This window comes from Haliotis asinina, chromosome 5 (genome assembly GCF_037392515.1).
Source record: "Haliotis asinina isolate JCU_RB_2024 chromosome 5, JCU_Hal_asi_v2, whole genome shotgun sequence".
Taxonomy (NCBI): domain Eukaryota; kingdom Metazoa; phylum Mollusca; class Gastropoda; order Lepetellida; family Haliotidae; genus Haliotis; species Haliotis asinina.
Window position 1 is genome coordinate 44753974 of NC_090284.1, and position 24864 is coordinate 44778837.

General features: G+C 38.4%; 1 protein-coding gene across 12 annotated transcripts in view; it reads left to right on the forward strand.

Moving 5' to 3' along the window:
- The window catches only part of LOC137284579 (sorbin and SH3 domain-containing protein 1-like), a 171532-nt gene that overhangs the window by 76258 nt on the left and 70410 nt on the right, over positions 1-24864 (forward strand). For 5 of the 12 annotated variants that reach the window (XM_067816437.1, XM_067816438.1, XM_067816441.1 and 2 more), the window contains exons 2-5: positions 6156-6307; positions 15936-16015; positions 18704-18913; positions 21376-21489. In XM_067816437.1, the coding sequence (XP_067672538.1) occupies positions 6156-6307; positions 15936-16015; positions 18704-18913; positions 21376-21489 (556 nt within the window). Of the gene's footprint in view, positions 1-6155; positions 6308-15935; positions 16016-17832; positions 17938-18703; positions 18914-21375; positions 21490-24337; positions 24377-24864 lie in introns of all 12 variants that reach the window. The other 7 variants (XM_067816436.1, XM_067816439.1, XM_067816443.1 and 4 more) reach the window with 4 other exon arrangements.

The following is a 24864-nucleotide window of genomic DNA, read 5'->3' on the forward strand; positions in this document are numbered from 1 at the left end:
GCAAAGTTGAGTTGGTTCTGCCAAAACTGCATTGGGTTTTGATTCCAGTTTACCACCGCCTGCGCGTTATTAACGGACACGACATACTTTTCAAAGATATCAATAAAGGTTGTTTTAAACCCCGTACCATCTGCATTCACCACGATTTTCAAGTGTGCTAAATCCATATTATAATTTATAATTCATATATTATAATATGTACATAACACTTCCAGGAATAACGAGCGGTGAGGCCGTTCAGCTGACGCACGCGATCGATAACACGTCAGGTCAACTCGAAGTCGCACTCTGCGATATCACCTACCTACCGCAATGGACTAACATCAATATCAGCAACAATAAGCTGTTCGTCAGTGGAACTCGCAGCCAGATAACTGACGGCTACTACAGCGTGTGCTCTCTAAACGACGAGGTCTTCAAACCCCTGGGAGCCGAACTCAAGATGAACGACTCAAACGGTACAGTGGTGTTAATCAACAACGGAAGAACCTCCTTGAGGCTCGGCCGACCATTAGCGAGGATACTCGGTATGTCTCCTGACGAGATAAAACCAACAACAACCGTCACAGGCACGAAGTTACCCGACCTAGTACCGTACCGAGAGCTGTACATTCATCTCGATCAGGTGAGCACAACGTACAACATTCAAGGAGGCCACCCTTCCACTATATTGAGAGCAGTGCCGGTTAAAACTGAGAAATTCAACGACGGTAGAACCGAGTCATTTTCACCACGGCAGTATAAGAGATTAACCCAGGGCAACATACCTGAGCTGACAATATCGGTGTTAGATATAAATCATAATCCTGTAAATATAGGATACCTCAGCTTAACGCTTCACGTAACATGACCAGCGCACAAGGGCCCGGAGTGAAAAAATGCGTCAATATCGGGATCTCCGACCTCGGAGACACACGCGGTTTCGACGCTCCCGGAGTAGATGGTAAAACGTACGCCTTGCAACTGAAAAACAACATTTACAAACGCGTTGAAGTCTCCTCCGGTGGAACCCTAAGTGATATGATAGATACCACAGGGGCAACAGCCAACACTAAGTACGCCCTCGTCAACACCGGTGATGACAACTGGAGAATATACCCATCATTCGGAGGTAAACTGTTCGACTTAGACGATGTTGAGAGCACTACCGTCGTCAAAAACAAACCATATATGCTCGTCTTCACCGAAGATGACAAGTGGGTGTTGTTACCCGATAACAAATGGTTTCTCAATATTAGACTCGTCTCCCCTTACGTGTTCACGGATAACAAAGACAACCACCTAAACAAAGTCGTGAACAATGGAACCCTGCTCGTGGCTTACGTCCCAACTCAGAGACGTAGTATAGTCGTCAGCCCAGTCAACACTATAGCAGCCCACATGCTATCGAGTAAACCGGCCATGCAAAACGTGAAATTGCAGTTGGTGTCTGAATTCGAAGGCGTGGTTAAGATACTAGAGAGTCTACCGGCAAACTCAACACTGTTCATCAAAGTCTACCTAGGGGAACCATCGGGGAATGATGTCGAGATCGTGAAGGGGATCAAACTCGGGTGGGTGAAACGACACCAGTTTCAAGTTTGCAACGTTTACGTACGGGTTGGTGTCGACTCCAAGACCAGTCTGCAGGGGGTCAACGTGATCGTGGAAAACAAGATATCATTAATCAATATCTTCCTACCTGGCAACATACACTTCATGGGTATTAAATTAACCCCTGAATTATTATCAGAAAACCAGTTGGAAATTATATCATAATAGTATAATAATGACTAGTCATCATCCCAACACTACACTTAACGACCTGGGAGATACAGAGGGATTCGATCAGCCTGGTGAGGAAGATGAATTATACATCCTACACTTCAAAGACAACGTGTACAGACCGGTGCCGTTACCAGATTTTACAAAACCTAAATGGCTGATCAACTTAACACCCACCTCACCTTATATCACAATAGACGAAAATAATTGGATCACTAAGATTAGGAACAACGGTATCTGGGCCGGGGATTTCATTTCGGAGAGGGGATTAGCACTCAGACAATCTGCTGGTTACAACAAAAAAAGGTTATTATCAACTTTCTTCGAAAATAAATTAACATTTAGTAATCCTGAAATAATAACCCCCCCTTTCACACTCATCATAGAAGTCTTCTTTACGGATTCATTCGATGGAGACCCCCCAATAGTACACCAAATTTTACCCGGGGTGTCAATACGCTGGGATTACACAAACGATTATTGTCGTATTGTTATACAACAGGATACCACGGGCCCTATAAACCACTTAATAAGCCTCAGTGGGGTTTTTATTAGAATAGGATATTTTATTAGCCTCTCACCTATTGCCCTGACTACTAATCTAGAACTTATAGGCTTCAAATACATTGATAGATTTTTAACTGAACCCCAATTAAAATATCTTTCAAAATATATATTATAGGATGGGTCTGTACCCAGTTGTAGAGGAAGTAGCGAAGACATTGGAAACCGTAGATGGGTTCCGCTTGAGGCAGTTATGTGATATGAAACGCCAACTAGAACAAGACCGTGACACGCGGAAAGCATTATGTAAAAAATACAATAGAGCTTTCAATATCGTGGATGGGGCTGACACTACCCTTATGGCAACCAGCATGGGACTAGGGGCGGCAGGTGTTGGGTTGTTAACCACCATCGTGGCTGCACCTATAGTGCTAGGTATTGAAATAACGGCTGGGGTGACAGGGTTGGTAGGGTTGGCTCTTAAGTTAGTATCACGCAGACTTAATCGTAAGGTATTGAAACACGACGAGATCAGGGTTCTGGCCGAAGCAAAGCTGAACACAGTGAGTGAGCGAATTTCCACGGCACTCTCTGACAGTAAGATCTCAGAAGAGGAGTTTAGTTCAATCCTCTCTGAACTCAAAAAATATAACGGAATGAAACAAGATATTCGATCCAAGTCTCGTAAGTCTGCTATCAGCGAGGACGAGAAAAAAAAGTACATAGCACAGGGAATACAAAAAGCCCAGCAAGCCTTTATTATGAACACCAAAGAGATCGTAGGCGGTTCACGTTAAACTGTTTCATCGATATAAACATAACATAACCGTAAGCGAGCCACCGATCCTATATGGTCGGTCAAAACTTACAACATAGATAAAGTGGATATGTACTACTTGAGGGATGGGCCGGGTAGGGGATTTGTAAGAGAAGAATTATTGATCGTGCCGTACGGCACAGTATTACCGCCTGCCAAGTCACGGTAAACGTGATGGCGTGGCTTTGTAGTAGGGGCAATAATAGCAAGAGCTAATAGTCCCACCAAAGCCTCATTTAGTAAATGAGGCTTTTTAGAGGGGTTTTTGAAAAGTGTTTTCGGACTATCATTCCCTATACTACTCTGCTTGAAATAACACCGAGACTCTTGCTAAATTTTGAAAGAACATTGCATTGAATTGAAGCACTGGTATCCTTTTTTGAAGAAATGTTATGACATCTGTGGGCACCTGTTGGACAAAATGGCTGTTCTTTTGGGTTACTTTTGGAACTGAGGTTTGCTTTGGAATGTTTGGGTTGAATTATAGTTATTATGCCCATCTTCTAGGAAACCTGCAGCTGCCAATTGCACAAACTTAATCACTTTCCTAGTTTTTGCCAAATAGACACTGAAACTAAACATATCTGAAATCCCATACAACTCTACAGGACTTTAGCAAGTTTATAAATTCTGGTTCCTTTCTCTGTGTTATAAAAATGACTTTAAAAAACAGACATTGAATCATTTTCATGTCTTTTTCCTTCATTCATGTCAGGCCCCATACAGACCTTTTATTGAGGTAAAGGGTGTGCATGTTCTTTTGGAAGAACAGTGGTTCAGGACATTGTGGTTTAATTTTGATGAAGGACCCCATCTCCATGTTGGTATCTTTGTAAATAGTTCGGCACACTAAGTGAATGAGTAATTGAGGTTTAATTTCAGGTGTAAATTAAGGCATATAGAATGGGTTTCATTAATCCTACAATATTCTTACTTCTGGTTCCACTGGTGACATTTCAAATGGGGTGAAGGAAAAACATCAGTAGATTTGTTTGTTGTTTAACAAACAAACAGCAGTATTCCACCTATATGTTGATGCTCTGTAAATAATCGAATGAAGCAAGTCGGTGAGTCTGACCCCCTGCTGTAACCTCTTACGACAAGCATGGGTTTCTGAAGACCAATTCTAACCTGGATCTTCACAGGTCAGTTTAGTAGATAGAGCAAGTTGTTTACAGACATGTAAATCTCTAGGGTGGTCAGGACATGCCAGGGATTCTCGAGTCAGGTATTTCAGGAATGTGTGATTAGGTACCTGTTATACTTGACCAGTGGTCAACACCCTTACCTTAGACATACAGTTTAATTAGTAGCGCTGGTCAGATAGCTCTGACCTTGGTAGAGTTCCCCTGAAAGTTTGGCACTAACGGGCAGATACTGACAAGGAGGTGGTCTGTAAATAATCAAGTGTTGACTAGACAACGCAGTGATTAATGGCATGAACATCAGACCGGAAAAAAGATACATCAGAGATGAAGTATTAAATGCTGGTATTGGACAGATACGGTATTCAGAGCTCGTATCATCCTTGGTAGCATGGTGATATCATACATATTTGGTATTCAGTTCTGTCAGAATCAGACATATATGGTATTCAGTGTTGTCTTAATCAAATCGTGTGGTATTTGGTTCTGTTTGAATATTGGATGTATATGGTGTTCCATGCTATCTGAATCAGACATATATGGTGTTCAGTATGGTCTGAATCAGACATATATGGTGTTCAGTATGGTCTGAATCAGACATATATGGTAGTCAGTATGGTCTGAATCAGACATATATGGTAGTCAGTACAGTCTGAATCAGACATATGGTAGTCAGTACAGTTTGAATCAGACATATATTGTATTCAGTATGGTCTGAATCAAACATATATTGTATTCAGTACGGTCTGAATCAGACATATATGGTATTCAGTGCTAACTGAATAAGACATATATAGTATTCAGTACGGTCTGAATCAGACATATATGGTATTCAGTGCTGGTATCATCCTTCAGAGCATAATGGTGTCAGATAGACGAGGTATCCTTGTAATATTGCCCTTTCAAGTATGTTGGTATCAGACAGATATATAATATTCTCTCCAAGTATTGTCTCAGAAAGCAGGCTAGTACAGGAAATATATGTATTTTGTAGCTTGCAGTTCACTACTGACATTGTTATCAGCAAGCAGGAATGTCTTAGACAGCTCTATTTAATTCTGTGTTACCCTGATGCCGTATCTATGAAATCGTATAAATGGCCATCTGCTTCAGTATCTTTGTTGTATAGTAGAATTATCCCCAGACTCATGTTACATGGAGAAGCTGTTTAAACAAGACAGATGAATAACTAATTCATGTACTTGTTTTTGATATAACTTCTTTTGTAAACTGGAAACTTGATTATCTTATGAAGCCTCCCATGGCTATGAAGCCTTTCACAAGTGTTTCAGTGAGTTAGCAAATTGATTAACAGATTGATATCGGACTGTTCGCCTTTATGTACATATAAATCCTAAGGAATGTCAGATTTTCTCAGTCTGCTCTTTGGTACCTATTGATCTTTTCTGTTATGGAAAGCCTTGTGCAATGAATGGCTGTTTGTTTGGGCTCCATTGAAAGCTGTATGATTCAATCAAACATTCAATGGCAGTGATTCGCTTTATCAGGAATCAATGTATCAACACAAATAATGTTCTTCCAGTGCATCTTTAGTCATGGGATTAATTTGGAATGTCATTTTTTTTTTAATTTTGAAAGCTTTGCCCTTCATTATGTTCATTGGGGAAACACAGTATGAAGATTTAGAACAGCAAGTTAACTTCAGGAATGGCTTATTGAGTGTTCTGCTTGGCGAAGTCAGCACAAAACTATGGACATTGTGTGCTAATTACAGCCATGGCCACATGGCTTGTGGAAAAGGAAAAAAAATAAAAATTTATTACTATTGATATCTGAATTATAATTAAGATCTCTTTAAAATACTTCAGTGAGGTACGAACAAAATGTAATGTTTTTTCAATGGGAAATAGTCATCACTTGATGAAAATGTTTTAGAATAATATCATTATTTTGTACTGTTTCAGATAAATCCCAACAGCAAGGCGTACAACGAGGGCATAAAGGTTGGGGACTATGTGTTTGCAATAAATGGACAAAGAGCTGATGGATTAAACCATGGTGATGCCCAAGCTCTTATTAAGAATGCTACGGACAAACTTTACCTCGATCTAAGAAGGTAAGAAGTTTTTCAGAGACAGTACAAGAAGAGTCTGAGCTATTCAGAGGAATTGTAACTGGACAAAACCTGAGTCTGAGAAATATTGACTACCACGAATCTGAAATTCCACAATGTGCCCAATTATGATTGTTCTTTGTTGCAGTCAGTTGGGTTGGTCATTGATTAAGGATTGGCTTGTCATGCCAAAACATTAGTAGTTGTACTCATCACAATAAACCTGAAATGTATTGCCAGTGTTTTTAGTATACTTCACTGTCCTTCCTTTGTGTTAGGACCTGAACCACCTTGTGAATGTGCAAGATGATGGGATGCCTAGTGGTTACTGAGTTTGCTTGTCTTGCCAAAGGTGTGGGTTCACTTCCCTTGAAGGTACAACGTGTGAAGGCTATATCTTGTGTCTTCTTGCTGTGAGATTGCTGGAATTCTGCTAAAAGCATCATATAGTCATACTCACATACTTCTAATTCTATAAGAACTCTAGAACAGGAACTGGGGCATTATTTAGCAATATTAACCTAGTTTTATGACTATTTATGGTGGATAAGACAACATATCCTAAGTGTCATACAGCAGTAATAACATGCTGTTATGAAATGACTCAGTGGAATGGCTCTCCGCATAATACTTGTTGTATAGCGCTTCTTACAAGTGGACCATTTTGTATGTTCAAGAATGTGTCACACCACAATTAAAAACTAAACGCCTCGGGTATGTTATCAAACTGTTTAGCATGAATTGTAGGGGCTATCCTCTTGAAGGCATTTGTGATATTTTAAACCTGCTGTTGAAAACATTGTAGCCAAGAGGGAACCCTTTTCACATCAGGTGTTGTCAGCATGATGAATGAATGCATTATGTCTTCCCAGTTTGAACCCGGTCCCCTATTGAGGAAGTGGGTGCTTACTGAACACTTACATTTAGAGTGCTTGTGTTACAGTCCAGGTTGTAGAAGGCTGCTTATTTCCTGTATGGCTCTCGTCATCCACTGATGGTAGGCTTGTATACCCTGCTGTAGTCTCACAGTTCCTGAACCATATTGTTCTCCAAACTGTCTAACCTACCTTGCGAAGCAAGTCTAAATTTCTTAAGGTTCTGAATTTCCCATCTCACTTGGGCTTCTTTTCAGTTTAAATGGGTTTATTTGTTAGTATCATAATTATATATATCCAGAGATTAAGCCTGGGTCTAATACTGCTGGGAAGATCTGGGTTAGTGTTGATTTTCAGCAACCCTTAATTCTTGTGATTGGATGATGTTGTGGAGGCTTGTCATCATACCGCAATTGAAATGTATTCTATTCTATAGTCTGTCATACAGACCCCGAAGCAAAGATATCCAAGAAAGACCACACAAGTCTATACTATATGTGACAAGTCTAGGTTTCCACAGCTTCCGGGTCTCTAAAATGAAAAAAGCTCAGGGCTCCTTTTCATTTAATTTTTACTGAGCTTTTCAGAGGCTAGTGGTTAGACTGAAAATGAAGAAAATCTCAGGGATCCCTTTCGTATCATTTCATTTATTTACTATGAGCTTTTTCTTTCTGTAAAATATCATCAGTTCAGAGATTAGTTATTTGTCTACCTTATCTATAAAATGAACTATGCCAGTGTTGTCTTCTTAATCTATAAAGGAAATAAAAGAGCGAAAACGACTGATACAGAAATATCTTTTAGATTGAAGAACTCCATTGATATTTATTATTGGCTGCTCATGACAGGAATGAAGAGCACCTGCCAGAGAAACATGTTATGATGTGTGATATATCTGTGATCAGTATTAGTGTGATGGATACAGGTAATTAGATTAATGGGGTAATCAGTCATGTGTCTGTCACACATGACATGTTACCAGATATTTTACATTTCATAATCAATTTGAGCAATGATGTAGGCATGCCGTCGGGGAAATAACATATAACTGTTAACTGTTGAATCACTCTGATTATTTCAATATATCATCATGTACACTTTCCTGGCCCTGAGCCAGATGTAATAAAAATTGCTATTGCTGGAATATATTAGCTTGCTGCTCACAGAGAACATAAACAGTTGTAATGAATAATAAAAAATTGTTCATATGGGTTACTTTTTGCACGCATTTCAATCAGATTTTTTGTTACTTCGGATTGTTTATTACCTCTTGAAAGTGAAAATGTTTACTGCAATTAATATGTATATGGACCAAAAATTCTGGCACTCAGTATGTCCTTTGTACCCTGTAATATTGTTGTAGGAGTTAGTTAATTAAGATTTTATGGTGGGGCCAGGCTGATTGCATGCCAGGGTGTAGGAGTTGTCTAGTGTTTAAATTATTTACTTGTCACACCAAGACAGTCGTTCAACTCCCCACATGGATATAATGTAAGGTGCCAATTTCTGGAGTTCCCTACCGTAATATGCCTGGAATACTGCTAAAATCTTCACAAAACCATATAACTGTACAACTGTAGTTGTGTGGCATTTTGCTTTGATGGCAAGTATTGTTACTGATGCTACCACCAGTAGTTGCCTAGCCGAACTTAGACCTGATGATATATACCAAGGGCCCTTTTCAACCTTTACTAAGGTTAACCTTAACTCCCATTCTCAACACTGCACTAAGGCTACCTTAGTGACTTATGAACACCTTAGTGCTTTGTGAAAGCAGGCACAAAGGCCCTTATCTTCAAACATTTGTAACCCTATGAATTCTTAACTTTGATAGAAATCAATATGTTTTAAATGGGCTTAAGAAGTTCCTAGGGCTACAAACGTTTCAATGAAACCTTGCCTGATGCTGCAAGATACCGTGGCTGAAATATTATTGTGTCATAAATCAACATTCTGTTACCTATGTATCATAGGCATCAACAGGGTATTGACTGCAGGTGTCCATATTATGATGAACAATATAAATCGTGGATTATTTTTCAAACTTTCCAAAACACGAGAATGTTTCCATTGTGTGATCTACAATAAATGCTTCAGCAACAAGTGAGTTTGAAGTTAAGGAAGTGCAAGTTGTGCAGTTATTTGACAGTCAAATACATCATGATCACATTACACGTGAGAAGCCAAAGCCAGGCTGTAGGTTATCAGTGTAAGGGAGAAATGTGACAGATATGTAAATGTTGAAGGTGAGCGAGGTGTACGTAATTATATCACCTACATCACTGCACATGTAATGTTTGCCAAATAGGTCACCCCATACTGTGAGATGCTCACCTGTAGAGTCGGCCCAACAGGTCTGGAATAAAAATAAACCCTTGCCAAGATATCTTCCATATGCTCCAGACATTGGACTCAGGTTTCTTTTGTCTTATCTGTACCTGGGAAGAAATAGGTGAGTCACATCTGATGAGAATGGAATTAAAACAGTTGCTCTTTGTAGCATCGTTAGTTGGGTGTAGGGATGTAGATTGTAGTCAACACATCATTAAATTGTGTGCAAGTAATGTCATCGAATGTCGTGAGAGTTATCTCCCCTTTTGGGTGTGAAGAGGCTGGAAATAGAACATGAGGCTGGAAAATGATGTGGGGCAGTAGGGTAGCCAAGTCTCTCTCACAGTTCCTGAACCACATTACTTTCCTTAGTGCCTAGCGCTCACTGCAATGCTAAAACCCTAAAAATCATACATAATCAGGGACTAAGCATAAGACTTTATGGTACTCATCGTGTTTAAGTGTTGGTTCATCATGCAGGGCTCTGTCATGGGTACAAATATGAGGCTTTGTTTTGTGTCCAACAACCATCTCAGTATATATCCGAACACTTCAAACTTTATGGCTTAATCATGTAAATGATTACATGGTGAAGTTGTTGAACTTTATATGAAAGGTCTGGGTGATCTGTGCCAGCATCAGTTAACCATAAGGAACTCTGTAGACATAATTATAGACCAAGGTGGCCTTAAATCTAGCTTAATGTATTGCAAGGTTTATCTGTTGAAGCTGAATTGCTTCAAAGCATCACTTTTTTGTTTGTCACAAGAGGCAACTATATGGATCAGATGTAAGTGTTTAAAAATCATTATATAGCATTGATTGTTGCTTATGATATTAATCACTGGTTTGTCTGGCTGAAAGTTTGTAAATTCAAGGATACATTACTCAGCTGGAATGTTGCATCAACACACCCACAAACTCTTTTGACAGCAATATCCACCAGAAACTGGGACATTATGGATCCATATAAAACAAGTTTGATAATGATATTGATATTATATTGATATTGATAATAAATGCATTTATGGTGGCATATTTGAGTCCTCCTTCAGGGCTTTCACCGTGCCATTGGAGTTGTGTTGACTTTACTAGCCAGGCTAATCCCACAGTCATATTTGTCCATTGCCCTTCAAACTCATTGGATCAGAAATGTAAATATCGTGTCCAACATTATCCCATGAAATAGGTTTGGTTGTTTATTCAGGAAGACATAATTTATATTGAATTGTTAAGAAAGTGCAAGATTTGTTGCAAATTATTGCTGTGATATTTATCATATAAATCACCATAGTGAAAATGAAATTTTATTAATACAAGTGGTCACTTGGAACAAAGTTTTGAATTCAAATGTCACATGCATATCTGTGCTTGTAAAACTTGCAACAGAAAGATTTCGGACTCATTTTTTTCATCCTGTGTCTAAGAACAAATGGTTTTTATCAAAAACCTTAACATTAACCCTTACCAACCCTAAGCCAACCCTAACTCTTATCCCAGAATCCTAAACCCAACCCAAAAACCTTGAAATAAACCTAATAAATTGAACACATTTCAAGCGTGGGTTTACTGGCGGAACTCTTACCTTTGCAACTACACAAAACTAGCAATCATAATTATTATTTTGCCATGATAATCTGGGTTGGAACCGAAATGGAAGCCTGTATAGGCTGAGGTAAAGCTGAGCAGAACTGAGTCAAAATCTGAAAAACATAAAGTTTATATTCTGAAATTTGTCAGTTGGAGGTGGTTTAGCAGGTTGGATCTGAAAGTCTTGCGCAGATGTAAGCCAGTCTGTTCTGTGGGAGGAGAATAACAGCACTACTGACGCACAAAAACAGTTGTTGTAAATAACGGGGAAGCCAGGCCCTATAGTGAGTAGTCCTAGCAGACTCAGCTGGTGAGGTTATTGGGTGGGTACACCCCCCAGCATTTCCCTATAGGGCAGTTGGCTACACCAGCACACATATACATACATGTAGATACTACCTACCTGAACATGCTTACTTAATCATGGAGGTCACAGGGAGGGATAAGAAGCCACGGAGATGTGTTCTGTTTCATGTTTCTGTTGGTGGTTATGAGCTGGACATCTGATGCAATATTCTCTGTTTTGTGAATACAGAAGTAGCTTTAAATGGATTTAGGATGTGCATAGACATAGGTAAGGTGTTCCTGATACAGTTAAAACAACTGATTTTGGCAAACACAAATTTGAAGGAAGATTTGGTTGAGGTTTCTAATTTGAGATGTGTAAGTTTTAGGTAACACTGTGTGCTTCATCAAGGATTTTTAGGAGCCTAATTGGATTCCATCAGCTTTGAAAGAAGCACAGGGATTTTGTGAGATTTGAGCAGATGAACAACATGCTTTTGAACATGAGTTTGTGAGACGTGTTTCTGTGTGGATGGACTTGGTTATAGTGTTGTGTTACCTCTACCTTAGACAAGCTTGCTGCAACCTTCTCTAATGAACAGCAGATAATTGCTGATAAGACATTGCAATATTGTGTGTGTCTGGAAGGATATGCTTCTGCGATGGGTGTGGAGAGTGCCACGAACATAACATTAGTATAAGGATGCAGTTTGGGAGGCACTCTTAAGGACAAGATACCTATGGACATAGTGTGGAGATAGTGATTAGTGTTCCTGTTGTTTATGGACAATGAGTTTGTGTTGAATGTCACTAGACTTCTAGACTGCAGATGGACTTGGAGATGAAAGAGGTAAACAAGACAATGGTACACCTTACCACTGATGCTCGAGTCTCTACCTTGTATCAGTGTGAGATCCACACCTTGCATGAGTGTGAGACTCACAAGGGAGCATTTTATGGTGTCCCTGGACTCAGCTATGAATGTCATGTGTGTTGGGTTAACTCAAGGTCCTGTTGGGTGACTGAAGAAGGTGGTGGTGTAAAATTACCCTTTTACATAGACACAGTTTCACCTGTTCAGAGTTTCTGACGTCAGTGGATATTTTACTTGTGAGTAGGAAAGGATATAAACAGAGCAGCGTGGAGCACCTGTCAGATTTGTTGGTTGGTTTCACTCAGTGCCAGGGATACCTCATCCTGGATTATCTTGTGTATCATGTTGCCATTCCATAATGGTAATAATCTGGGCCCATTCGCTACAGAAGCTTCAATTCTGAAAAGTAGTTGTCCAGTCAACAGGAAGTATTCACCTACTGTCATTATGTACTATCTGAAATAAAACTAGGAATATCTGGCTATTTAAGGACCAGAAAGGTCACCATTTAATACCCAATAAAACATCTACTCATTCAAGAATTTTATGGAAGTAAAATATTTTAGAAATATATTGAGGGCTAGGTCTAGTGTGGACACAAATTTGAACGTAGATCTATACCGAACTTTGCTTGGAAGAGGCTTACTGATTGGTTGTTGACTGAAATTCTGTGGTAGGTTAGCAATAAAGGACAAAGATCTAGAGAATCATTAGTATAATCATAAGCATTAGTCTTCATGACAGCATATATTTTAGATTGATTGATGCTCTTAGTATGTGTTTGAGGTGAAGCAATACCCATTCTGTTTTCCAAAAGTCAAGTAAGGCTTAGTGTGTGTTTGAGGTGAAGCAATACCCATTCTGTTTTCCAAAAGTCAAGTTAGACTTAGTATGTGTTTGAGGTGAAGCAATACCATTCTGTTTTCCAAAAGTCAAGTAAGGCTTAGTTTGTGTGAAATATTTTATGTTATGCAGTCAGAATTTTCACCCTGTTGTCACTTTTAATGGATTATGAAAATCATGGAAGAAAGTACTTTGTACTCAACAAATGGGACATTTTATTCTCTACTTTTGTGGGTACTACAGTTTTGGTACTTGTCTTCTGTACAGATTATTAGTGATGTTATTGGTGTTTGAAATATTGTTAGTTCAATGTTTTAAATATATTACTTTCTGAATTATTACAAACTTTAAAATTTACAATAATTTTGAAGAAGTTTTGTAAGTGTGTTTTTTTTCATGCCAAGCTTGAAAGTGTATGACTTTACTTGATCTTGAGAGCATTTTCTTACAACTACTTATACTAGGTGAACCCTTTGAGCAACATTAAATAAATCCATTGCCTTTATGGGGATTATGTACATACAGAGATCAGATATTTTGGTATCAGACTGTCAAACATAAATGAATGGGGAACTTATGAACTGGGTAAATAGGTTAAGGTTTTACACATTGGAGCGTTGTCAGGTAAACATGATTTGAGTTCAGAACATTCAAGAATCTTTTCCTCCATGTTTATTCCATGTTATTTCTTGAATTGGAAATTTTTATCTGGTGTATCTGACTGGGTTTTTGATATCTACATACCCATTAACTAATTACATGGTAGGCTGGGTTAAAAAGAAAACTGATGTTCTTGTGTCAAGAATTATCTCTATGTTTTAGCTGTTCCATACAAGCTGGCATTAAAAGAATGATTTAGTGTGCAGTCTGGCACATGATTTATTAATCTTGGTGTCAGTCGTATCATGAAGGTCAGATATATGTCACATGATATACTTCTCTGGCATTTAATTGTTTTCTTCTTGACCTTTGCAACATTGTTAGATTTGGAATGTTACCACCTTAGTGACATCAGATGGTAGTTACACAGTATTTTGTACAAATCAGTACAGATTTAAGATTTTACATGAATTACTCTGTTAGAATTACTCTATTAGATAAATATTTAGTTACTGTTTAAACAGTGTTTTTCTTTGAAGGGATTTGAATAGATTATCAATAGATACCCTCAAATAACACTATTATGAACATATGTACATGTCTGATACATGTCAAAGGTAGAGAATGAGCATGGTGTATCCATCAAACCATGTGTTCTTTAAACGTCTGTTGGTTCTTGTCTACTTGATATTGTGTGTATTGAATGGAACTGTTGTCATGTGTTCTGTAAAGGTCTGCTGGTTCTTGTCTACTCAATATTTTGTGTATTGGATGGGAACTATCACCATGTATCCTGTAAAGGTCTGCTGGTTCTTGTCTACTTGATATGGTGTGTATTGGGTGGAACTATTGTCATGTATCCTGTAAAGGTCTGCTGGTTCTTGTCTACTTGATATTGTGTGTATTGGATGGAACTGTTGCCATGTATTCTGTAAAGGTCTGCTGGTTCTTGTCTACTTGATATGGTGTGTATTGGGTGGAACTATTGTCATGTATCCTGTAAAGGTCTGCTGGTTCTTGTCTACTTGATATTGTGTGTATTGGATGGAACTGTTGCCATGTATCCTGTAAAGGTCTGCTGGTTCTTGTCTACTTGATATTGTGTGTATTGGATGGAACTGTTGCCATGTATCCTGTAAAGGTCTGCTGGTTCTTGTCTACTTGATATTGTGTGTATTGGATGGAACTATTGCCATGTATTCTGTAAAGGTCTGCTGGTTCTTGTCTACTTGATATTGTGTGTATTGGACGGGAACTATCACCCTGGTCCATCATGCAGAGATATCAAAATATCCTGAGTCTAGATCATATATCCTGTACAAGTCTCAATTTCCTTGGGGTCATGTGTTTGCCTAGTGGTTTAGGTGTTTGCTTGTCACGCTGAAGACCCAGGTTTGATTCCCAACATGGGTACAATGTATGGATCCCATTTCTGGTATATTGCTGGAATATTGCTAAAAGTGGCATAAAAACTTACTTCCTCAGTTCAGAATATGAGCAGATTTTGTGGGTTTCTTTCTGTTACGTATTTAAAGACAGTTTAATAACAAACGAAATAAAATGTTTTCATTTCTGAGACAAAGTCTAATGTTGTCCTGTCCTGTCTCATATCTTTTTGTCGTCAGTGAGGATTACATACATTAACATATGAGGAACTGTTTCTGTCCATTTATAACTTATCAATGAAGTGAACTTCCCCACTCAACCTTCATAGATATGTAAGCTGTGCCTCCCTAATACTGGATCTACAGGAACAACATGAAGGCAGTGATAGAGACAGTTACAGTATAGTTATATTGTAGTGTATGAGTGTAGACGTAACCGGAGCATGTAGTCATGTGGAGCCAGTGGAGCTGGGAGATACCAGATGAGTCAGGGGATATTCTCTACCAAGATCTTCTCTAACATTGTTCATCTTCTTGATCGTGTCAGACACTTGTTCTCACTTGTGACTGTTAATGTAAAATTAAACCTTGTCACTGTCACCAGTTGTAAATTCCTGTAATTCCTGCTCTGACTTGGACTGTCAGTGTTGGTCTGTATAGTATATATTCCACAACTGTTGAATAACATTGCAGAACTTTATATTTATCTGAATATGCATGGACTATTTTCTCATTTGGTTCAGTAATGAGTGTATTGTCAAAGTGATTTGTTTTGAATTTTGGTTGAATTATTGTTGTATGTTTAATTTCCTTGTGTTTACTTTGTGTTGTTTGTGTGTGTTTGTTAGAGGTGAAGATACAACTACTACAAATGGTCGGCACAACGGGGAGGTTTTCAGTTCTACACAGACTATACAGGTGAACTCAGGTATGGAATTTTTCTTTCAATTTTTTTAATTTTAACTGTGTTTTTTTATGTATAAACGTTGAGTACAAGATTTGTTTTGCAGTTGTTATACTTCAGGCTTGAGTTCCCTTTGGGGACTTTTCTTGTGAAAGACTGTGCAAAGTTTGAATTTGTATTTTTCAGTGTGAGATGTTTACCTTCCAATGTTTTTGCATAGTTGGAGTTTAGGTTCATTTCTCATGAAAAGATCATATTTGATCATGTGCTTGGTATATGATCATGCCACATAGTAGGTTGTTTGATATAGATAAACATCTTCTCAGATTTGAGTGGCAAGTTTGGTTGTACAATATCGAAGAAACTTTATGGACAACAAGTCCTTTTATTTGATTTTCTGCGTGAATGTGTATCGAAATGTTACACTCACGAAGTATAAACTGCTGTCCATAAAGTTTGTCAATGTCATATTTTAACAGGGCTGGTGCTTGCTAGGTGTATAAGTGTGCTTCTGTATATACTCTCAATGGCTGACATCACAGCAACTAATATATTATCAGTTTAGGAGATAATTTAGATTGCCAGTGCAGAAGAATATCCAGTCTTGATTGCCATCAGAACCAAATTCTGTTTGGTGTATATGGTATCCCTGCCGTGATATTGCTGGAATATAGCTGAAAGCGGCGTAAAACTTGACTCACTCACTGTTTGGTGTAATGGGCAAAAACATACTGTGAAAATTACATGAATGGATCACTGAAAATCAGAAATGTCCATGGTAGACATGTCCTGTCCTAAAAGTGGCACAGGTCATTTACAAAATTTGTGTGAAAAATGTAAGTATATTTTGTCAGACATCGCACAGTAGTATTTTTGCCGTGTGAAACATACCTTCCAAATACTTTTGTTTTTGGAAGAATGGATCATGAATAAATCTGATATAAGATTACTTGACATTCAAGCTGGAGGAAAATGTTTGGATAAATAAAAAGTTTATGTGATTGATATTATACTGGAAGGCTTGTAATGCCAATGCATTGTCTGTGCGGCAAACAGCTTGTGGTGCTAGTAGAAGAGATATCTCTATGCATTCTTTGCCACATTAATCACAGCTCAGCCTAATAATAGTCAAAACAGCTTGCACTTAATCAGAGCCAGATGACTACAAGCCAGAAAACCGTAGGGCATGTTTTGCTTATGAAAATATGGCACCAAGAGGGTGAGACCCATCTCATTCACTCTTTCATTGACATACAAGGTCACGCTGCTTTGTAAGATGATGGGTTCCTTTATATTGTTGTGTCAATGATATATCTGTTCATAATGTCTGTATACAGCTGTGTATGTATATCTGTATTCTCTCTCTAAATCTGTGCTCCAATAGGACTGTCTTCTGTCATTCTTATTTCAATTTCTGCCAAACCAAACATAGAGAAACTTTTGTCACAAATATTGAGATTGTGAAGTTTATGTCAAAATTTAACTGATTATTAAACAGATCACATCTGTTATTTTCTGTAAAAACTGAAAACTTTTTGAGAATTTGTGAAGAAAAGGAACTGTAGATAATATTTGTTTACTTCAGTTTTTTTGCTCTTTTGGGAAAGGTCTAAGAAACCCCCCGAAATCCAATATTTTGTAGATATTTGCCGTTTGCCAGGCCCAAATGGGTGTTTTTTTTGAAAAGATACAAACTTTGAAGCTATGCTGTATGGCCAGTACTTGGGGGAAATATGTATTTTAAATAAAATTAATTGTTTGGTGTTTGAAGCAGAAATGTTTTGTGCAAATATTTGCATGTTAACTAGTCATGCTGTCTAATGATTGGCTGCTTTTGACAGGTGGTAGGCGGGGCCTGCCTAAAAAAACAGTCAGTCCTGCTATGGACAATTACGGTGACACATTCTCTCATTCAACATCTACCTCACAAAAATGGTCGCCGTATGGTGCGTTTTCTTCTGCCTTCTTCTTTTGAAAACTATGAAAGCAATAAAGGAAATATGTATCCGTCTTTCACACAATATATTTGAGCAAGTTTAACTGGCTATGTTTTTTTACAAATCAAATTGGGTCATCTTTCACTATTTTATCATTACTAGCCTTGTGTGAAAGTTTTTGCCACTGCGACAAAATTTATGCATAGTGAATGGGCTACTTATTGCTTTTTTGCTTTCATGGTTGTGTGTGTGCATGTGAATGTTGTAAAGCCTCTTTGACACAACTTGTGTTTAGTGTCTAATGCCTTGTGTCTTGTTCAAACCATCACATTAATAATCTCTGTTAGTATTAACAAACTCTTGCACAGTATAGAAGAGGGCTCATTTAGACTTTTGCATGGCATTAATCTCTTCCCATTTTTCCGTCATCACTTGTGAGATGTTCTTGTAATTTTTTGAGATTTACATTTCTTCTGTAGATTGATTTGTTATACCTTTGTGGAGTATGCTGTATTTGGTTTTCAAATCAGTCCTTAACAATTGGGGGAAAACACCAAATCTACTTTTTCATTAATATCGAGGCCACCAGTGAAGCTGTTTCAGTTGCATTTCCAATAAGTTTCAGCTTCTTGTGGCCTGATTAAAACATGTTTCTTTCTGGAAATGTTTTTATGGCATACATAAACAGATGGTATAATGTTGTTTGTTTGTGTGCTGCAGTGATATATCTATATCAGTGTTACCTCCCTTTGCATGTGAATGTTATTGTTTTCAGGGCACACAGGACCTACTCAGTCCTATAGGCCTGTCAATTTCTCCATCAATCAAACAGCCACAACTACAACAGCGACAACAACAATCATTACATCATCTCCCACAGCTACAACCACAACTACTGCAACAACCACAACCGCGCTCACAAATGGCCTTCCTGAGTCTATCAGAACACCATTGACCATCAAGGTTGATTCTCAAGATAGTACAGGTAGATTATATGCCCAAGGTTGCCTTTACTCTCAATGCCTAGATTTCACTTTTATGTGTTTGTTTGAAAACTGGTTATAATCATTTTGTAAACAGATAAGTTGCTTCAATCATAGCCTTGTTTGAAGGCAACACTGAATGCTGAACCCATGGATATATGGTAATATTCGATCCTTCCAAGAGGCAGGTATAGATAAGCCTACAGTGCCCCAGTATGTTATTTATTATTTATTAGAAATTGTCATTTAAAGCATTATTTTGTACCTTAGAAACTTGTGCAAGTCTAGAATTTCAAAGACATAATTAATTTTATAGCTTTGTGACTTATCTCGTTATCACTGTGATTGAGTGTTATGTGGAGCATGAGTGCTGACAATGATTGCAGTCATATAGCAGGTTATCAAGGTGAAAGGTGCATACTGCTGTCATTTATAAGTAATATGTCAGTCCTGAATGACATGTGTTGCTGTATTAAGTGTCATCTAGATTTATCGAAATATGGCGCATTGTGTGAAAATCATCAATCACCAATACTTGTTTGACTAGACAGGCAAATTATCTGTCTATCAAGTTATGACTAAAGGTGTTGCCAGTCATTCATAATTGACCAGCAGTTATCAGTATGAAATGGCCAGACTGGCTATCACCTGTACAGCTATCTTGTCACTTTCCGTGAATCATCTGAAAACATAGATAAATAACAGTCCATGAAGCAAGGCAGACATACTGACAAGCAAACACTGGTTATGATAGGCCAGCAATTGGCGGGACACATGTTGGGACCACTATATCCACAATGGGTATTGATCTATTCTGTCATCTCTGATTGTTTTTGTAGGAAGGTGTGTGGCATGGCGCCATAATAGCATGACTGGTGATCTCTATCAGGGCCAGTGTTATGGGATCACTAGCCCTGAATATGTACTCAGGTCATTTTGTTTTGGTTATGTGTTACAATGTCTGTAATTGAATGCCGAACTTGGGGTGGTCTGGGGTTAGACATTCACAATCAGGTCAGATCGTTAGGTTCTGCTTCTACTGATGTATGTATTAAGGAAATTAACTTCCACAGTCGCTCGAAATAAATTGATTAACCTGCTGACCATCAAGTTTAGGTTGTTGGTCTGTGCCTCAGTTGGGTTGTCGATCAAAATAGGAAATTGCATTAGATACCATATTTATCACTGACTGTCCAAATTTCTCCTGTATGATTTTGGAGTAACTGATGTATAATTATTTCAAACAACAGTCAATGATATGCAAATTTTCCTAATTGATGAAGTATTTTTGCTTTTTATTTTGTACAAACTGTGATATATGGGAATCTCAACCAGCAGTATAGAAATCTATTTTAATATCAGATATGTGAATTATGTATATTTGATTCCCTTCCACAGTCCTGTAGTGAAATGGTCCTGTTGTAGAAAGAAAATAAGAGATGACTAACAGGTGTGGGTGGTCAGGTTCGCTGAATTGGTTGACATGTCATTGTCTCCCAGTTGTGTAGATAGATGCTCAGACTTTTGATCACTGCATTGTCTGGTCCAGACTCGATTATTTACATACTGCCACTATATAGCTGGAATATTGCTGAGTTAGGCACAAATTTAAACTCATTCACTGTAGAAAAGTAAAGTAGATTTATTCAGCACAAGAATAAAGGTGAGCTTCAATCCCTCACCTGGAAGTACTGAGCAGCAGTGTTCAGCTACTATGAGAGTATGCATGTGAGACTGATGGTCTGCAGCAGACCCTGTTTGCTGGACAAACACTGCCGTGTTTTCTCTCCAAACATATTTCCTGTGTGTGTGATAACAGTCTGGTTCTAGTATTTAACCCAAATTGTCTTCTGTGTGTTCTGTGGACAGTTCTAATGTCTGCCATGATATCTTCCTGTAATTGTTGCCATTTCCTTCTTTGGTTAATGATGTATATTGATTGATTACTTTTACACTTTCCACCTTTTGCATGAATAATTAATTTCATTGTAGTTTTTTCACATGATGAAAAATTGACACCATTTATTATGTTTTAATGTTTGTATCAACTGATAATTTGTGTATGGTAATTAATTGTTGAAGGATATTTTAATTCCATGTCAAACATAGGTCATTAGTTTATCTTAATGCCATCTTGAATTAATTTGTTTCACCAGTGCTTGTGTTGAAGCAGGAGCTCTGTGTCTGCAATCACTCCCAATCAGCATGGCATCAGGGGGTGGTGCGGTAGCCTAGTGGTTAATGCGTTCGTTCATCACGCCGAAGACCTGGTTTCGATTCTCCACATGGTTACAATATGTGAAGCCCATTTTCTGGTGTCTCCCAGCCGTGATATTGCTGGAATATTGCTAAAAAGCGGCGTAAAACTGAACTCACTCACTCGCTCACTCAGTATGGCATCATGGTGTTAAGCATAGATGTTGATGATAGTGTTATGGTAATCATGTCATTGATGCCTATCTAGGTATGAACGATCATGGAGCTCCCAGGGGGGCGGGGCCCAAGTACTCCGCCCCCATCAACATCCCCGTGTCTTCCAAGCCCTCCGACAGAAGAGGCTACCCTGCAGGCAGTACAGGTACAAGTGATGGCATGCCTCATCTGCCATACAGTAGAAGCATTATGGCATGTTTGGTCTGCCATATATTGTGGAAACTGTTCATTGTAACCAGTTTGCCTGTTTTCCGGTCCAATGTAGTCCCCCTTTGTATTTCCCACTTAGATATTTATTTTCCCACTTAAATATTAACATCAGTACTAAAAGTTGACTCCATGTCTCTGGTTGCATGTCATCAAAGTGCTAGTCCGTGAAATAATTTCCTTGTACACACCTGTGCCTATTCCTGCATAAATACTAACTCACAAACACCTTTAATGATGGCATTGATCTTGACTGACATATTCAGACCAAACACTGATGATAACATCATCTTGTCTTGTCAGGTAACAAGTTCTGAAAGCTTGACTTGATTAGAATCCTTATTGTTTATTGTTAATAATAACACATTTATGGTGAGGCATCCTGCATGGTGTGAAGAAACAGAGCCATACCGCCTATCATGTTTGATCTTTAGGACTTGCTTCTCCTGTGCTAGGCATCTGGGGACTGGTTGCATGCCTTTAGCCCTGGTCTGTGGAGATTGTAGGTGTGTTTCCCTCAACTGCATGTGCTTTGTGATCATCCTCCCTTGGAAATTTGCCCAACCATGGAGACCTTGAAGCTCTGTGACAGGTGATATTTGGAGTTATACTTATCTCTGATAACATGAAGTGGTGAGAGAAATTGATATCGACTGTGGTCTTGGTATGAGAAGGACAGTGTGTCAGTATGTGCAGACAGATGCACAAAATCTTTGCAGAGTTGTTCCCCTTTGCATTGCCAGAATACTATAAGGCTTTCTCCAAATATGAGATTCACCTATATTATGTTTCTTAGTCTGTCCATATTCATGGATTGAGCTAAGTGATGAATGCCAAAATCTGGCATCACTTCAGGCTCTTCTCCCTCATGAAGTTGATGCCCAGAAATACCTTTCAAAAGCACCTCAAACCAAACTTGCTTACACACACAAGTGTACTAGAAGGGGCAATGTATAAAGATGTCAGTATGCCTCTGTAGATCCAGCTGTCTGTAACCAGCTTCCTCTAAAGTAGAGTTGTGACCTTCAGGCAGTCTAACTGTCTGGCTGTGCCTGACCTCCTGCTGCATGTGGCAACTCCCTGATCCCCTCAGATGCATGATCAATAATATTCATGGTTATACAAGTACTGCAGGAATCAGTCGGACCGATAAGTGTTAAGTGTCAAGGAAGTTTAATAATGTGTCTCAGATACTTGATCACTCAACCAGGACTTTGTGAAGCGTATACATTCGGTTTTCCTTGCGAATGTTGAGTATTTATGTTCAATATGTTTTAGTGTTTGGTTTCAGTGTTTAGTAAAAGGGAAAAGGGAAGTCTTCAGAGCGTCTGAAAATGAAGGTGTGGATAGTCTATGTATGTGCTTTATAACGCTGGCAATGTTATCTGAGGAAGAACAGTAGACAATAGCCTGCTTTCTGCATCCAGAAGTGGATAGCTCCCAGTAGCTGATCTTGCGTTGTTGAATTATATGGGACACTTTAGGGTAAAAAATGTTTGCTTTTTGAAGTGTGTTGAAACTTTGAGATCATGAATCAATCTGAGTAATAACAGTTCAATTATCTAGTGACCTGATCCTTGCTTTTTCTCATCTCTTTCGGTGGGAATCGTGTCCAAAAGAAACTGAAACGTGACATAGCATCAATACTCTTTTCTGTGGAGGTGAAATGTTTTCCCCTTGTCCCAGGACATTGTAACCATCAAACCAGCATGTTCTGGCCAAAGATAGACGCAAAGTCTGCACGTTCTGAAGATCAGAATATCCTAGTGGTTCCTGTCAGGGTCTGGTGTTGAGCATTAGTGATGTATGCTTGCATATGAGCTGCCTGATAATGATGCCATTGTCAGATTGGAGACAACCTGCAAATATTGATCTGTGATGGAAGCACCACTAGCTGTGTATCTCTGTGTACATGGATGAAAGTTATGGTCAGACATGCGTTTACATAATCTGCTCAGGTCCATCCTGTTATGTTGTCCAGTTGTGCTTGGTTCTTAGGACATCAGCTAGACTGTGGGAAGTTAAGTGCTTCATTGACAAGATAGAGAGTTGGTCAAGGTCACTGTTGTATAGACAAACAGGTTTGTTTTGGAGCTGCTTCATACATCAGAAATCTCTTAAACAAAATGCTTTTAAATGGTTTGTATTCTTTGTTATTTATTGATTTTCATTTTCATGTTCTGAGAGCAGTACCAAGATTCTTTTAGACTGGAACTGATGCTGTGGACCTGTTTTGATGATGATGATGATGATGATGATGATGATGATGATAGATTTCTTTTGAAACTTCGTAACTTAATCTTGTATGTTATAAAAAAAATTATTATAAAGATAAGGTCTCTCCATTAATGTTGAACATTGTGCCCGTCTCCTAAATCTGCAGTGGTTGGCTGTAAAATGTTTCAGAATGGTTACCAGTTCCTTTTGGGAAGGTTTGAATGCAATAGGATTCTCCATGCATGGTGTGAGGTGTACACAACATATGTTCCCAGAATGCAGCATTGTTTTGTTTTAAGTTGAAATTCTCATAGCCTTTTTGTTGTATCATCAAGCTCTGCAGAATATTATTTTCACTAATTCACTGAACAAAAATTGTGCAGGTTAAAGATTTTTTAATCAGAATTGTTAGCTTCTAAAGACTCATTCCTTGTCACATAACATTACTTGTTGACATTTGTCTACCAAGAATAACATGTTTGTACTAGATTGTTGTAGTTTGAGAGATCATTAACAGAAATATGTAACAAGATGGATGGATGTTGTTTATGTTGTTGGTGTTGTTTCAGACCAACCAGATCCCCAGGGCGTTGTCAATATTCCAATAGGTATTTTAACACTGAGTGAACTTGAAGCATGACACTGTCTGCATATGCGTGACATCATCCTGTGAATCACAAAACCAACTAGTGCCATGTCTATACTGCTCACCCAAAACAACTCATGGATATCATTTAACTGCCAAGTCCTGATTGCTAATAACCCATAAAGACATACCTTTATGTTCTGTACTGAATAACCTTTGTAAAATATGCCAAAGACTTCAAGTTTGAATGAATGTGTAGAATTCCCTGATGAATGGTATTATCTGATCATAAATACTAACTGTTACTTTGAAGATTTTTTAAAATGTGGTTTGATATAACTATCAAAAATGTCTTTCGGAGGATGTGTTGGACGTAGCTCCATTCGTATCCTCTGTCAGTCTGTTCATGGTGTTAACAAAACACCTAATGATGTTGTACTGATGTTGCTGATGTTCCCCATCTACTAGACTTGATGTACTGTGAGACTGCTGTATGTTTAGGTAGAAGTA